A 16,138-nucleotide genomic window follows, 5' to 3' on the forward strand; every position below is an offset into this window, starting at 1 on the left:
TTTTAAGCCAGCAGAGGCTGAGTCGGACTGTTGTAGTTTCTCCTAGGTCATGTGCAGCTATTGAACATTGCTGGTTGGGAAGCAGAAAATCAAAGATGTGCTCCACTTTAAGGCAGCTGCTAGAAGCAGTGGTCCTTGGGGACTTCCACAATAGTAGCCTAAAAAAACTACAAACTCTGGTGCAAGTTTGGGAGAATGTGTGAATAGACAATGGGGAGCCTTTTCAGAGGATGGAAATAGCTAGTTACAGCACTGGCTACACTGAGGATGTCCTCTTTATGGAAGAAGGGGGAAGAGTAGTAGCAAAGCAGTGAGGAACTAAAGAGACAGGAATGATAAACCTGGCACTTCTACTGGCTAGCTTAAGTCCCTATTAGGGATATGTGAAGCTGTCAGTCAGGAGCAACCTCTGTAAAGTCTAATTATCTTCTGAAGAACCACAAATTCCTAAAGAAAATCCACTGGGATTCTTCATATTCCATTTTCTGCTGCATTACCCTATTATTTTTTTAAAATATTTGTATACAAGTCGTAGATGTACTGCAGCTAAAAAACCCATGATGCAGGGTAACTGTGAATATACCACATGCTTACAGTGTTTGGGAACACTATAATATTTTGGAAAGGAAACTATTGTAGTAGTAAAGGGAACTTCAGGAGGGCTGTCTACTCATATTATAGAGCTGTGTAATAAGTAATAACTGGTATCTTGATAAAGGACAGGGACTGCTACTGGTGTCTGCACCAGTAGTGGTGTCTGCACCACTTTCTTACTGGGTAGTTTGACGTTGCTAAAGATGTTAATTATGTATGCCTAAATTCAGAATGTTTTCATCTATGTGTTTGGCTTTCTGCTTGTTTTTGATTTTTGTAGCTACCATCCCCTATTGTATCTGTTTTAATTGAACGTCCTGTTGATCATCTTGTATTTTGCTCGATTATATTGTATTCACTTGCAGTATTGTAATCTTCCATGAGAAAGGCGGACTATAAATAAACAACAACATAGTTTTGTACATCTCCCCCTATTTCAGAAACAGATTTCACTCAAGTTTGATTTTTGGTGATCTTGGCTGGTAATCCTACTAGCAGCCTTACTTTGCTTACATATAGGTGTTCTAGTTTGTCATGTGTGACACAGATACCCTTGACCACTTCTGGTCCCATAAATTTGGACTGAATGGATCCTTCCATGTGAGAAACACACTTACTTGTTCAGACCAATAGCTGCCAAGGAGCTGACTGTGTGTGATTATGACTTGGGGAGGGAAGCTTCGTGGAGGAGGCAATAGGAAAAGGATGCAGTCAGGTTCTGCACAGTGTAGAGGAAGTGCTGGCACGAGACGTCTGCGCGCAGGAGGGAGCTGCAAATATTGCTGCCCGTCCACCCAGAGAGGTGTGAAAAGGAGAAATCACGGGGACCTGCTTGAACAATGGTAGGTGCAGCTTTTATCTGGGGAAGTGGCAGATCATTGTAGTTGGGGCATAATGGAGCACTGGTTTGCTTAAGGTTCACGTTGCACATTCCTTGGCTCTTGTATAGCAGTGGAACACAGCTGCATCTGGGAAAGTGGTTATTGCATGGGTAACCATGCCCTCAGGCCACAGAGAAAGGCAACACTCTCTGACACTGTGGGACTGCTTATAAAGTGGTGTGTGGTAGTGATGATGTAAAGTTTTGGGGGAAAGTTTAGAAACTTCTAGGAGAAAATAATAAAGGGCGTTTTCAAGACTTAGAAGTATATTCATTATATCCCCAAATGCTAACATGGGGTGTTGGGTGATTGGGGTGGGTGGCCAAGTTGGTCTGCAGTAGAACAGCAGGGTCTGAGTCCGGTGGTACCTTTGAAACCAACAAGATTTTCTGAGGGTAAGTTTTGAGAGTCAGAGCTCCCTTTTTCAGACACTCTGAAAATCTTGTTGGTCTCTAAGGTGCCACAAGTCTCAAAACCCATGGGATGTTGGGGAAAGTGAAAATACTTTTTTCCCAAAATGATTGGGGACTGAAGGTTAACTTAAAAAACAATACAGTTACTGCTGCTTGTCAAGTCCCTTATTATTACAGTGTTTCAGAAGAAGGTTGGCTTCTCTCGTACAGGGCAGAGATCTCTACCTCAAGCAATAGTTGTATGAATTGCACAACTTGCTACTAAAAAAAGTACACTCCAGATTTGTACTTACAAATCTGGTAAACCCTGTTTGAACTTCTTCTGCCCTCTTTCTCCTGAACCTAGGGTTGGCAGATCTCAGGGCGGTGGGCCTTCTATGCTTCACTTTCACCTACTACATCTGTCAGGCTCAATCTGAGACTCTGCCAACCCACCCTGTGACCTGGGGTTTAGTGTCAGTTGGCATTGTTCTTTGGGTCTCCGACACAATAAGGTTTCTTGTATCAATCAGGGTTGCCAGATCTTGGTGTCTGATCTGACATTTCAGTGGTTTAGCTTTCATCTTCCAAGGTGAAGGCAGATCTTAGGGTATGTATGGGGCAGAATTGGCGGGCAGGTGGGCTGTTTTCTACTTGGCTTAAAATATTTTTTCATTATAATATACCAGTGAGGATCTTTCCCTGCCTAGCCACATGATACCCCTCTCACCCAAGCTCCCTGGCACCTCCACTTGAGTCTTAGGTTTTGAACCTTAAGGCTTGTGGCAACTTGCTTGCACCTCTCCATGGTTCATCTCCTACTGTGTTCACCATGTTCCTCGTCATCTTCTTCCTTGGCTACCATGGACCTACCCTCACAACTGTCTGCTGCCACATGTATTGTTTGACTGTGATGCTTAAATTGTGAGCCCCATAGAAGGATGCTGGCAGTTCGGACTTTTGTATGATGCCTAAGAATGAAACAATGCCTTTGTTGTATGCAAACTTGTACCTTGAATGTCCCTCTAGCCAATCATGATAAGAGACACACACGGAGTCCTGTAGATGAAGCAATCTAGAATTGTTTATTAAACAATGGAGGAACGATGGTTACACAGAGAGTAAAAGGTCTCCTCGTGCCCAAAGCTCATCAGAGCTACAATAGCCGTGCAAAGCAATTAAAACCTTTTGGTTAATTAGAATATTTGTTATTCTATTGGCTCAGAAACTACAGTGGCCACCATTGGCTTAAGGTTAGCCACCTACAGATGTCCAGGGGTATTCTCATTGGAAGAAGCAACTTTGGTCAATAGCATAATTACAATATTACCCGATACTCATTTCTTATCTCATATGTCCTTGGCTTATCTCTAGAAGGGTACATCTTACTTCCTTTCTCACACATCTCTTTCATGGGCTTCTCATTCATGCCTGTTCCTGTGGTCTTTTTAACATTTAATAATGGTGCCCTGGTGTCACTTCTTGCAACCTTGGGGGCTTCAGTCGAGGAATATTTCTATGGACTCCGTGGGTGGAGAGCTGCTGGAATGTGCTTGTCCCCTTCTCCTTTTTGTGGTTTTTTTCTCTCAGCCTTGAGAGATGTATCTAATCTTAGCTTGCTTTCATTGCAACATTTTGCATGGACAGTTTCACAAAGGGGATTTCTGTATCAAGTAAGTAACTGGTGTCAGGAATCAAACAGGTGCTCATTAAGCTTATTGAGCGCAATCTACTGATAGTAAGCTTCACAGTGCTTTGATCTTACATTTCACAGTGATTTACATGTGTAACATACATTCTGCTTTGGTCTTTTGTTTCAAGTTTCATTTTCTTGCACGTTCCGTTACAAGTGCTACATTAGCTCCTGAGAATAGTAAAAGTGCATAATACTGAAAGGCACAGAAAAGGTATATAAAATCTCTTTCATTAAATCCATATCCCACACCTATAATAATGGCCCTGTTAATCACATATCTTTCCCACCTTTCCTCCAAGGAACCCAGGATATCATACACAAGGTTTGCCATTCTGAACATGGATGGTATAAGACATTGTCCTGTAAACTTGAAGGATCAGGATTTTTGAATTTATGTCTCCCTGCTGTGCCAGTACATTTTAGGGTGGCCAACTCCAGACTGCAAAATGCCTGAGCAGTGCCCAGAGATGGCAGAATTTGGGGAAAGGATGGAATTTAGAAGGGATGTGATGCCATAGAGTCTGCCATGCAAAGCTGTCATTTCCTCCAGGGAACTGCTCTCTTTAGTCTGGAGATCATTTGTAAAAAGTTTGGCAGCCCTAGCACAGTTCATCTTGTTTTCTTGCCATGTTTACTTCTCTTGCATCTTAGTTCTCTTGCCATATTATTATCTTTGGACACAATCTAGGCCAATTTAAGCTCTTTTGATTCCCAGTGAATCCAAAGTGTAAGTTAGATGCATGCTAAAATCTGTCTTCATATCAAATCCGTATTTCTGACCCAAAGGGTGTGACCAGCAGATGGTCATGGCACAGATGGATGGATGAGAATGTATTGGTGGTAGCTGTCATCAGCTGGGGTAAGTATTTGTGAAATTTACTGTTTTAAAAAAGCCATTTTAGTTTTACATTGACCGTGGACTGGAAGGAAGGATGTGAAGCAATACCTTTAGAGGAAAGTTGTGTAAACCGAACAGTGTTCAAGGCTGCCCTGATTCTGATGTCGACACCACTCCAGAGGTTAACTCGGGTGCTTCTTTGGCAACCCAGTTTTTAAAAGAGAGGTTGGATTCACATGCCTCAGAGCTGATTATCAGGCATTGAGATTTCCTGGCATGGCCACAGTTGAGAAATCCTTGCTTACTGCATATCATCTTTTCAAAGCAAGATTCTGTCCATCAGAGGTGTAGACAGAAGGTGTTAAAATCATAAAAGCTATTAACAAAAAGGGGCATTTCTTTCCTCTGTGGGGCTGGGAGGGAAGGGGACTACATCACTTTGCATCATTTTGTTGTTAGTGCTTTGTAAAATTAGGTGTTGCAGTATTAGCATTGGAGTTTACTTAGTTGCATTCTGGATCTGATCAATGGTCCATCTAGTGCAGAGGTTTGTCAGATACCACAGGGAAGCCTAGAAAGAGGGTCTGTAGATGAGAGACCCCAACTGCTAACTGCGCCCTAGCATCTGACAATTGAAGGCTTTCTGCCTCTGAGCCATGATAACTGAACGGATAACTGAACGGCCCTGCCAGGAGACATCTCCTCTACAGATCTGTCCCCCCCTTTTTAAACCCAGCAGTGATCATTCCCACACCTCATGGCAGTGAGTTCCACAAATCAACTACTCAAGCTGTGAAATAGTGCTTTTTTGCCTCTCCTGAATCTACTTCAAATCAGTTTCAACTCTAAGTTATAATATTATGGATGGAGGAGAAAAGTTTTTCTCTATCAGAATTATGCACTGTGTAGAGAAAGGTGTGTAGATCTGTATCATGGTAGCCAAGTCACTTTTTTTCTCCGTTCTAAATATTTCTTGGCAACTTGTAACTCTGGCAGTACTCTTGTCACCGATGGATGTGGGTGCCTGGACTTACCACTACGGGACAGAATCAGAGCTGACATGGGAACAAGCAAGGAGTTTTTGCCGGACCTTCTTCACTGACTTGGTAGCAATCCAAAACCAAGAAGAAATCCATTACCTCAATGAATTCATACCCCGCCATAAAACATACTACTGGATTGGGATCCGGAAGATTAAAAACATTTGGACCTGGGTGGGAACCAACAAAACCCTGACGAAGGAGGCGGAGAATTGGGCTAAGGGTGAGCCCAACAACAAACGTTCTAACCAGGACTGTGTTGAGATCTACATTAAGAGGGATTTGGAGTCTGGGAAGTGGAACGATGAACCTTGTACTAAAAAGAAGCGGGCACTGTGTTACACAGGTAATGACAAAGTCCCTCTCATATTGTTGCATCTTATATGGTTGTGTGTGTATAGGTGTGCGCAGGCAAAATTAATATACTTTACTATGACCTAGGGATACAGGGGGCCTAGGCTGAACTGCAAATTTGGTACCTGACACTGGCTGCTTCCACTTGGAGATGGTTCTCCAAGTAGCTGTTGTATTGCTGCTAGAAATGCTGAGGCATTGGCAATGGCAATGGAACACCCACATGGAAGTTCTTCCTCATGCTTTCTTTGCTGCCATTCTCCTTTCCACAACCAGGGAGTTTCTTCTTGTAAAAAAATTGGTCAAGCTATATCACTATAACATTGTAACATAACAACAATCTATTACAATAGTGTACAAGTTTCCAGCTTTCATTTTTTTAAAGTAAGTTTTTAGACCTTTGGGTTGCTGACACATTTCTCCAAAAGCAGTAGAGACTTACTTGTTTTTTAAGAGAAAGCTGGGAAATAGTACATTGATGCAATAGATTGTTATAATGCTGTAGCAATATAGCTAATATTGATTTCCCTCCCTAAAGCCTGAAAAAGCTCTCTGGGGGTAGGGGGGAGTGACAGCTGTGGGGACTGTAATAAGGAATGGAACTGATGTGGGAAGGACCTGAAAAAATGCATACTTACCCATCCACATGGTGTCCAGAGGCACTTTTATTGTGACCTTTCTCAAAAGATTGCATCAAAGAGTCTCTCTATATGATACTTGTTTCACGAGGATGCTCAAGTGAAGGGAGATGCAATGATAGCCTGGAGTCGTAGTTTAAAAGCCGAAGGCTCTGTCAATTTCCCCTCTCCACAGGAGGGTAGTTTGAGAAGACAGGGCCCCATCACTCCTCAAAGGGTTTGCTAATTGCATCTAATTAACAAACCCTCTGAGGAGCATCTCTGCCTGCTGTCTTTTTAAACTACCCTCCTGTGGAGAGGGGGAATTGACAGAGCCTTCTCTTCTGTCTCTTTAAACTACAAGTCCCTGCTAACATTGCGTCTCCTTTCACTTGAGCATCCTTGTGAAAGGAAAACACAGAATCAGGATGAATAGAGGATGGTGTCATGAGGATTTTCTAAAAAAACGGAAAAGCAGTAAGAAGCCAAGGAGAAGTGGAAAGTCCTTCTGGAAATAGCTATGGTCTATTTCTGTCTTTTCAGACATTTTTCTTCCCTGACTCAGGACGGAGATCCAACACTCAAATTACGGGGGAAAGATAGCCCCGTAATCAAACATTACCCTTGATATGAATTGGCAATCATTAGGCCTCTTTCCACGTCATGAAAGGAAAGAGAGCTAGACTTGTTGCTGTGAGAACAGCATTGCTGTGAGGGGGGAACTGTTTCCATTATAAGATGTGAGACATGATCTTCAGTATTAGCGCAAGGGAGAATGCAGCTTCTGTAATATTCATCATGGCGTGTGCATGTGTGGGGGAAGGGGGTCTAGTGATACAGTTTAAAGGTTTTAATCCAGCCTAAGGATTCACAGACTACAGTTTATGCTATAGGGGGAAATAGTCTTTAGATGCCACAAGTGTGGAAAAAACTGCCTTGAGAGTGCTGTACGTGGGTGGTGTGTTACTCAGTGAAGGTATGTTATGCAAACAAAGTTTTGAGAACCCACCTGATAATTGCAGTAGAAGCCAGATATGTGCAGCACTGATTGGCTTGTGCTTGTGATATCAGAAATCCACATGCACCCTCACTGGAGCAGTTTTTCCCCAAATTAACTTTGCGTTGTACAAATATATAGGTAGTGACTTAGGCACTTTTGAAAAGGCTAAGCTGGTGACTAAATCCACACTAGAAACTTCTGAAAAGGCACATTTCCACTTCGATAGATGATATGGAATGGTGGTGGTCGTGGCAATGAGAGAACCAGGATTGTCCCAATGGAGGAGGAAACTGTGAATCCTGATTTTTAGATCTAATGTACGCAGCCTCGGTCAAATTAGAAGCTGCTCGTAGGAATTCTTTGATGGTGCTAGTTGATAAACCCAAATCAAGGGCCAACTGGGAGCACCCATGTTTCCTTTTCACATGCTTGTTCTGTTCATATTGAATGTGTGATTGGGTAGAGTTGAATTTTGACACCAAAAGGAGCATATTCTAAAGAGAGATACACTCTCTTCCTTCTCCTGCCTTTCTTAGCCTTAAGATTTGGCTTGGCAGTATAAAAACTCTTCATGTTTCTGCTTATAGCTCACCTTCAGAAATGTAATCTGAATGGACTCTAGTATGAGAACACGGGGTTTCATCATTTGATAGCTTTCGGATGAGTCTGATGGACTGGGAACTTCAACTCACCACTTCTGCTTTTTTCAAATATTGCCATTTGATGGTAACAAATATGAACACTGGTCCATGTAGGAGCAATAATTTAAGCAAGTTTCATGTAGGTAATCATGTAGGTCTGCAGTAGACAGCAAGACTTGAGTCTCGTGGCACCTTAGAGACCAACGAGATTTTTAGGGTATAAGCTTTTCAAGGTATAAGATTTTCAGTATCTGAAGAAGGGAGTCTTGACTCTCAAAAACGTATATCCTGAAAATTTTGTTGGACTCTAAGGTGCCACTGGACTGAAGTCCTGCTAATCTGAGCAAGTATCTGAGAGAAGAATCCAGTTTTCATCTTGTGAAAACTTGGGATATCGTTGGAGCAAAGTTTGAGAGAATGCCAAATAAACACTTCCAATTGCAGCTCTCTAGAACAGATACTCAACCATCATGATGCCCTTTTGTTAGAGTACCCAGATACCAAGCCAGAGAAGGCTTTTGTACATGGAAGAGCTGTGTAAAGTAGGAATTTGAAGAAGTGCAGCTTTCCTCACATCTGCTGAAAGACCTGCACCTGCCAAGATTCCCTACTAAACAGCTCTGAAAGGTACAGGAAGTTTTCCTTCATGGCATCTGGTCACCTGACCTGACTTTTACTTTAAAGTTTTTACTTGTTATGGCCATGAGTTCCTGCAGAGAATTGTCACAGCTTGGCCTGAAGGCAGGGGAAACTGGCTTTGGGATTCTTTGAGGATGAGGGCAAATGAACATTGGGCTGTAATCATTTGTCCTGGTTTTTCCCAAGACATCTTGGTAATTTGAAATGTGCTGAAAAGTTTCATTTGTGACATAGGCTGTTTCTACACAGGTAAGGTTGCCAGCTCCAGGGTGGGGAAATTCCTGGATATTTGGGGGTGAAGCCTGGGGAGGGAGAGGTTTGGGGAGGGAAGCCATTTCAGTGGGGTATGATGCCATTTAATCCACCCTCCAAATAAGCCATTTTCCTAGGGGAACTGATCTCTCCTGCCTAGAAATCAGTTGTAGATCTGGGAGCTCTCCAGCACTTAGGGATTCTTTGCTGCATGGAGAGCAGAAAGCAACCCCGCCCCCACCCCTGCCGCCCATTAAGGAGGAACATCCACATGACATCATGCTCATTCCAATCAGGACTTGTGGGGTTTCTATGGGGAGGGGTGGTGCTAAATTCTGCTTTAAAAATATTGGTGTGCTACTTTCCCCCAGCTGATTCATGTTGAAGAACTACTGGGCACCTCAGTAGGGAAAGCAAAAGTGAGGGGAATGGCAGGGGGTCAGAACCATGAGTGGTGGTGGTGCGATTGTTTATTGTGCCTGCACTTTTGTGCTAGTGTGAGGGCAGAAAAGGGATGGGGGGAGGGAACTGCAGCAGTGGAATGTGGAGGTGTGGACAACACCATTTTCAGCCATTCATGTACCTCTTGCTGCAGCTGACATGTCAGGGGACACATTTATGTGCCCCAGTGTGGAAGCAGCCACAAAGATGATGGGACTCTAACACAGGTCTGTCCTCTGTACAGCATCTTGTCAGCCTTCCTCCTGCAGTCAGAACGGTGAGTGTGTGGAGACCATTGGGAACTACACCTGCGTCTGTTATCCCGGCTTCTTTGGGCCTGAGTGTGAAGAAGGTGAGTCTCTGTCTCATTCATAATAAAACAATGTCCAGAGTCACTGTTAGGTGATGATGAATGTTTACTAACTCCACATTTCTGACAGAATGTCTAATAAGATCAAGCATTTTATATTGAGTTTTAAAGCATTCAATATGAACATAATAAGGAAAGCCCTGATGGGTCAGATCAAGAAGCCAATAGCTAATAGCCATCTATCTTCCATTAATTTATCTAACCTCTGTTAAAGCCCGCTAGAATTTTCACACATGTTATCATTGTAATTCTTGCAGCAACCTAGTAAGGTTATTCCGGTATTTCTTCCCAATGTGAGAGCCTCATTCTCACATCCTCCATTTCATCCTCACCACAACAACCCAGCAATGTGGGTTAGATTGAGAGAGAGAGACTGGTCCAAGGTCACCCAGAGAATTTCCGTAACCGAGTGGGGATTTAAACCTGGATTCTAGTCTGACATTTTAAACACTACACCATGTTGGCTGTCCATATCACAGAAGTGAGATGAGGCAGAAAGAGAGAGGCCTCATAGTGAATTCATGGCTGAGAGGAGTTCCAAGTCACTGTGCTATATAAGTTTGACATCTATCACTGCTCTATGCTCTTATTTGGGGGGGGGGGGTAGATTTGGATGAGCAATCTTCCATCCTGTTTTGTCCATGAAGAAGTCATTTACAAAGCTGGGGAATTGCTCCCCTTATTTAGGATAAGTTATAAACACAACTACCTTTCCATGAAGAGCTCACTTTGCTGAATACATATAAACATGGAAGGGTTTAGCAGCACACAGTAGAACTGACCAACAGAGGGCCAAGCTACACATGACGAATGACACTTGAACGGCAAGTGTATTTCTCCCTGTTCACTTGCCCTCCACTCAATCCACTTGCCGTTCAAGTGTCATTCGTCATGTGTAGCTTGGCCCAGAGTCAGAACTTCCAGATGGCAGAGTTGCTGCTTTACTTAGAGAGATAAGCTACAAGAGACGAATGACACTTGCCTGGCAAGTGAAGAGACTCATGTGTATTCCTCCCTGTTCACTTGCCATTCACTTGCGCTCCAAGTGAAGCGCAAGTGAATGGCAAGTGAACAGGGAGGAATACACATGAGTCTCTTCACTTGCCAGGCAAGTGTCATTCGTCTCTTGTAGCTTGGCCCACAGGGAAATCCTAAGCTGAATTAACCCCTTTGAAGTCCATTGAAATTAATAGGTTTAGAAGGGTATAACTATACATTGGACTGCATTGTTACTTACTTTGCTTTCAGAGTCTGAGTATATGAAATTCTAAACATATTAGGTTGAGGGAAACTCGCGTATGACTGCCACTCACCTGCAAAATAATGTGTATGGGGAAATGGGCTCTTGAGCACACATGTGGAAAAAGGAGAGGCTTTGTGTTTCCCTTTCCTTTAGCTAACATGCTTTCCGCAGGCAGAAAAGAGCCAACTGCATGCTGGGTGGAGGGGAGGGAGTCATGAAGCCTCACCTGCCTCCGTGCATGTGCTCAGGAGCCCCCCCCCCCGCTACTATTTTGAATGTGAGTTCTGGTCACGCATTAAATACGAGAGTCCTGAACCTAACTCATGTTTAACATCTCATTTAAACAGGCCCTCACTGTGTCTCTTCCAGTTACTGAAGTTTAATTGCTATGATGGTGTAAGCTGATATTTCTGTATCTCCATTTAGTTGTCAAGTGCAGGGAGTTTGATGCTGTCCACAGACCACTGTCCGTGAACTGCAGTCATCCACTGAAGAGCTTCAGTTACAAATCCAGCTGCACCTTCAGTTGTGATGAAGGGTTTGAAGTGAGCGGGCCAGACACCTCGCAGTGCTCGCCTTACGGGAACTGGACAGCACAAGTACCACAGTGTGTAGGTATGTGTGCTATTGTTGCCGGTGCTGTGTCAGCAGTAGAGATGTGGCTCTTTTCCTGCACACTGGTTGTGAGCGGGGAGCCAGCAGCTTGAGCTTTTTCAACTGGTTACCTTCTGCAAATTCAGGCAGCACGCTACAGTGCAATCGGTAGCATTTCACATGTGCAAGTTCTCCCCCAGCCTGGTGGCACTCCTAGTTTCCCCCTGACTGGACTGGGTTTGACAAATGAGACAAAACTCAGTGAATGTGGCCCAAATTGGCCTGCTGCAAAGCGTGGGAGTGCTCTTGGGGCGGAGCGATGACATCACTCCTGGGAATGACATCATCATGCCACCCCAGGAGTGCTCCTGGGAGCCCTCTTCCTCTCTCCCACACCCCTGCCGGCCAGGTGAGTGGTGGAGGGGGGCGGATGGTGGGAGCGGGGGAAACCCTGCCTCCATCAGGGGACCTGGGACCCCTAGCTGATGTCATGGGGGTGAGGAGGGTCTTTTGTTACAGAAGCCTTGATTGGATCAAAACTTGTAGAATAATAGTTACAGAGCCTGATTTGAGTGAATTGCACTCTGGCTTCTCCTTTATGCTGGGGTTTGCCTTTTTGGATTGTCTGCATCAGGTAAGCTAGCCATTGTTCCCTCATGTTTAAAATTAAATTGTGTAAAGCAGCCTGTCTTTTCTTCTGCTCTACTCATCTCCTTTGTCCTGCAAATACCCTCCAGAACAACTCAGACAAGGGTTTTCTAGTAAAGTTTGGCTGAACAGATGGTCAGTGGGCTTTTCCGCATGGTAAACTTACAGTGGTTCAGTGTCAGGGTTGCCAGGTTTCCTTACCCTCCCAGTGGTGCTATGGGAAGCTCCTCACATGTGCGAGACCCCATGCTGGCACGATGATGTCACTTCCGGGAAATGACGTTATTGTGCAAGGCTGGGAGCACATGCAAACTTCACTGCAGACCACTTTGGGACCCAAATGGGTTCAATTTGGCATATTTGGGGTGAAAACCAGCCCACTATAAAGCATGGGAGCGCTCTCGGGGTGGTGCAATGACATCACTTCCCGGAAGGCCCATTCTCCGCCTTTGTCCCTGCTGGCCAGATAAGTGCTGGTAGGGGGCAAAAGGTGGGAGTGGGGGATCCCCACCCCCGCTGGTGGAATGGGATTCCTATTCAGCATCCATTGTGCTTTGCTTACTCTTCAGTGGTAGAATCTGTTTTTTCTAGGTTTTGGTTTTTCCCCAACTCTTTTGTGGCCACATTTATCCCAAAGTTTTCTTTAATAAAGTGCGAAGTCAGTTATTTTAATATGTAGAATTTTTTCTTTGATTCAAATCTAGCTCTGCCTTTCTCTCTCCCCTTTCCTTCCCTGCATGCTGATTGGTTGTTCGGCAATGTTCAACCACTCCCATGGTCCCTCTTTCCCCATCTCCCTTCTCCCCCATCCCTTGTTTTTTAAAAAATGGAATTATATTGTAACATCATTATACGTATTTCCCCAAATTCAGCAAACCTCCATAGGCATTTTGACAGAACCTATAATGACTAGGGAGAAAAAAATTACATGAGAATGAATCAATTGTCTAAAGGATAAACTCCATTCAACACTTGTGTTGGTCATTTGAATTTTTTAAAAAAGAGAAATAAATAATGTTTATTTATGTAAATAATGTTATAATGCAGTAACAATAAAATATCTAGTTCTACAATAAATTTTCTATTTATAATTTTTGCAGAATTTCCATTTTCAACAAGCGAAAAATGTGGTTATTATTGTGCATACGCCAATCCTTTCTCTACACTTTCTATTTACCAAAGAGTCAGGAATTGCCAGAAATGGGGCATGAATGATACCTTGTTTTCATCACACGTTTGCTCCTGTCTCCCTCTCCATCCTATCACATGTGCATGTGATCAGAAGCATCCAATCACACAAGAGGGCTTCTGGGTGGTAAAATATGAGCATTCAGTACTAGCACTGGCGTGCCCTTTCTAATTTGTCCCCTTCTTGGTAGCACAGAGGTCTGTGGATGCCAAAACCAAGGCTGCTGGTGGCCAAGGAGTTTCTTGGTGTGAAAAGGAGACATTAGATCTTCTGGAGTTATGGGGCAAGGAGAAAGTCCAAGAAGCACTTTCTGTCTCTCACCACAATATAGATATTGTTGAAAAGACAGATGATTGGTATCACCACCAGGTTTGGCAGCTCCATGGTGCAATAATTAGGCAAAGTTGTGGTCTGTCTGATGGATACCAGATCAGTCTGTGAAGTGCAAACTTGCGCGAAAATTATTTTAAAGTTTCCCCCTCAAATTAAACAGCCAACCACTTTTCCAGAATTTTCAAAATGAAGTGGTGGGAACGCAGATGTCCACTCAACAGAAGGTGGGGGGAGGAAGCGAAGGACATATTACAAAAACAATTCTTCGTGGGCAGCCCAGTCCTAAGTGAGGGGGGTGGAAAGCACTCAAGGAGAGGACTAAGGCTTACATGGGTATAAGTTGCACTTACGTGGGCGTAACCTCCTCTTTGCCGGTAGCCACCTGAGGTGTGCTACTGTTGTCAAGTCGCTGTCAGCAGGCATGCTTGGCAGTTGGATGGAGACGTAAGTGTGGCACAAGTTCCCACGCTGGGGTGTGTGGCAGGGGGTGGGCTGCAAGTTAGTAAACTTCCAAAGCCACCCCAGCCCCGAGCATGCCCCCTGCAGCAGTGGAAAGTTACACCATGAAAAAAGGAAGCATAGCCCATAGGCACTCATTGAACAGGAGAAACTGACCCAGCCCCACCCACACAGCTGGCTCAAGAATAGGATGTCAACACACAGCCATGGGATCCAATCAGCGTGCACCCCCGTGGTGGCCAAGCCTCCCCTCACGTGGCCAGTTGGCTCCCCCAGCACCCTACAAAACCTCAGGGCACGGCTTCCATGAACCCAAGTAAGTAGGCAGGTGGCTGGAGGCTCTGCCTGGCAGCCCCCTACTGCGAGGACTTAAAGCACAAGGTGGGAGAGTGGATGCTCATGGTGGTGGGGCATGAGTGCACTGAGGGGGCTTAGTGGAAAATAGGAAGTACTTTGTACTCGCTTAAGGGAAGAAGAGCAAAGTGCAGAATGTCTGAATAACAGTCATTCAAGTCCCTTTGCAAGTTATCTGACTCCGGAGTCCTGGCTCAGGAAGGGGCGAAGGAACACTGACAGGTAAGAAGGAGCTGGGGTGGTGGCAACCCCAACTCACTGATTTGTGCCAGCTGTCTCTCTCACCTGAACCCTCCCAACGCCAGCCTCTGCAGGTGAGGCTCACTGGTGGGGGGACAGCGGCAGCACCTGCCTGCCTCCCATGGAGGCAGTTGCCCACAAAACTACTCTTGATACGGCCATTGAGGGCGAGGGGGGGGGGAGGTCACCAGCAACTCATGTAGGGGCTCTGGTCAGACTCCCTCAGCTCTGGCCCCTCCCGGCAGAGGAGGAAGTGTGGCTGCAGGTCAGGTTGACTGGGTATTCGTAACTCCTTGTTGTTGGAGGGTGCTCAGCCCCTTGACTTTCTCCCTAACAGGATAAGACTATCCTGATGCAGAGCGCTTTCTCACCAGAAGGTCATGCATCATCTGGTTGCGGGCGGCACTGGAGCTGCTGCTGCTGCCGCTCCCAACCATGGACATCCTCCCAGAACATTGGTGACTGGGCTGGGCCTTGGACCAGGCTGGGTCCCTTGCCACACATGTGTCTGTTTCCCTTGCAGGCAGGTCGCAACTCATCAGGGAGACCAAGGAGCGTGGCTGTTCCAGCCCCTGGTGATCCCCCTCGAGTGCCATTCAGGCGTAGCCCAGGGAGCAGTTCCCCAAGGCAGTCTGCATCTCAACCTCACCCCTGTGAGGACAGGACGAGGAATGGATTTTGCAGCTCGGACTGCTGAGCAAACTGCCTTTGCTTCTTTTCCAGCCAAGGGACATTGGCAAAACACATGTCCAGACAACCTCTTCACCTTTTCCAGTTCAATAAAATATGTGTTGAATAACAACAAACTGCCTGCCTGTTTGCTTGCATGCCTGTAGATGACAGTAGGTCCCCCCTGCAACTCCCCATAGGGATGTCTTTTCACACATCCTGATGAATGATTCCCAGGTCAGGGCTGGGATGGATGGGGTGGGCTCTGCTGCCAGAAGGAGCAGGTGTCCAGTGGTTGTTTGGGGCCCCATCCAGCTTCCCTGCCCACCCAATGTAACTTCAGGCAGTGGGGAGGTCCATGTATGTCTGGCCATGTATTGAAGTGTGGTCCGTGTATGTCTGGTGGGGTGGGGTGGGGGCACCACTGAGGACTCTCATTCTCTGACAGACAGAGCTGCTGGCATCTGATAAGCCAGGCAGATGACCACTGCGTGTGGGGGAGGGGGGTTGCTGCTGGGAGGTAGGGGATGTGGAGCAACATCATGGGATCTCTGGGGTTCCTCCTCTGGGAGGATGGACCACTCTCCTTTTTGCTGTTTGTGGAGGCAGGGATGGACTTGGGAAATCTGGCACAGGGAGGTGGTGTACGATGAC

The 16,138-nt window shown here is 45.3% G+C and overlaps 1 protein-coding gene across 2 annotated transcripts in view; it reads left to right on the top strand.

Annotated features, from left to right (window-relative positions):
- The first annotated feature begins 1,318 nt into the window (after positions 1-1,318).
- Positions 1,319-16,138, top strand: part of SELP (selectin P) — a 43,002-nt gene continuing 28,182 nt past the window's right edge. Inside the window, exons 1-5 of one of the 2 annotated variants that reach the window (XM_054982009.1) lie at positions 1,319-1,436; positions 4,350-4,422; positions 5,398-5,787; positions 9,630-9,737; positions 11,425-11,613. In XM_054982009.1, coding sequence (XP_054837984.1) covers positions 1,434-1,436; positions 4,350-4,422; positions 5,398-5,787; positions 9,630-9,737; positions 11,425-11,613 — 763 coding nt within the window. In that variant the 5' untranslated portion in view covers positions 1,319-1,433. The remainder of the gene's footprint in view (positions 1,437-4,349; positions 4,423-5,397; positions 5,788-9,629; positions 9,738-11,424; positions 11,614-16,138) is intronic. The other variant, XM_054982010.1, reaches the window with a different exon arrangement.

This window comes from Eublepharis macularius, chromosome 5 (genome assembly GCF_028583425.1).
Source record: "Eublepharis macularius isolate TG4126 chromosome 5, MPM_Emac_v1.0, whole genome shotgun sequence".
Lineage (NCBI taxonomy): Eukaryota > Metazoa > Chordata > Lepidosauria > Squamata > Eublepharidae > Eublepharis > Eublepharis macularius.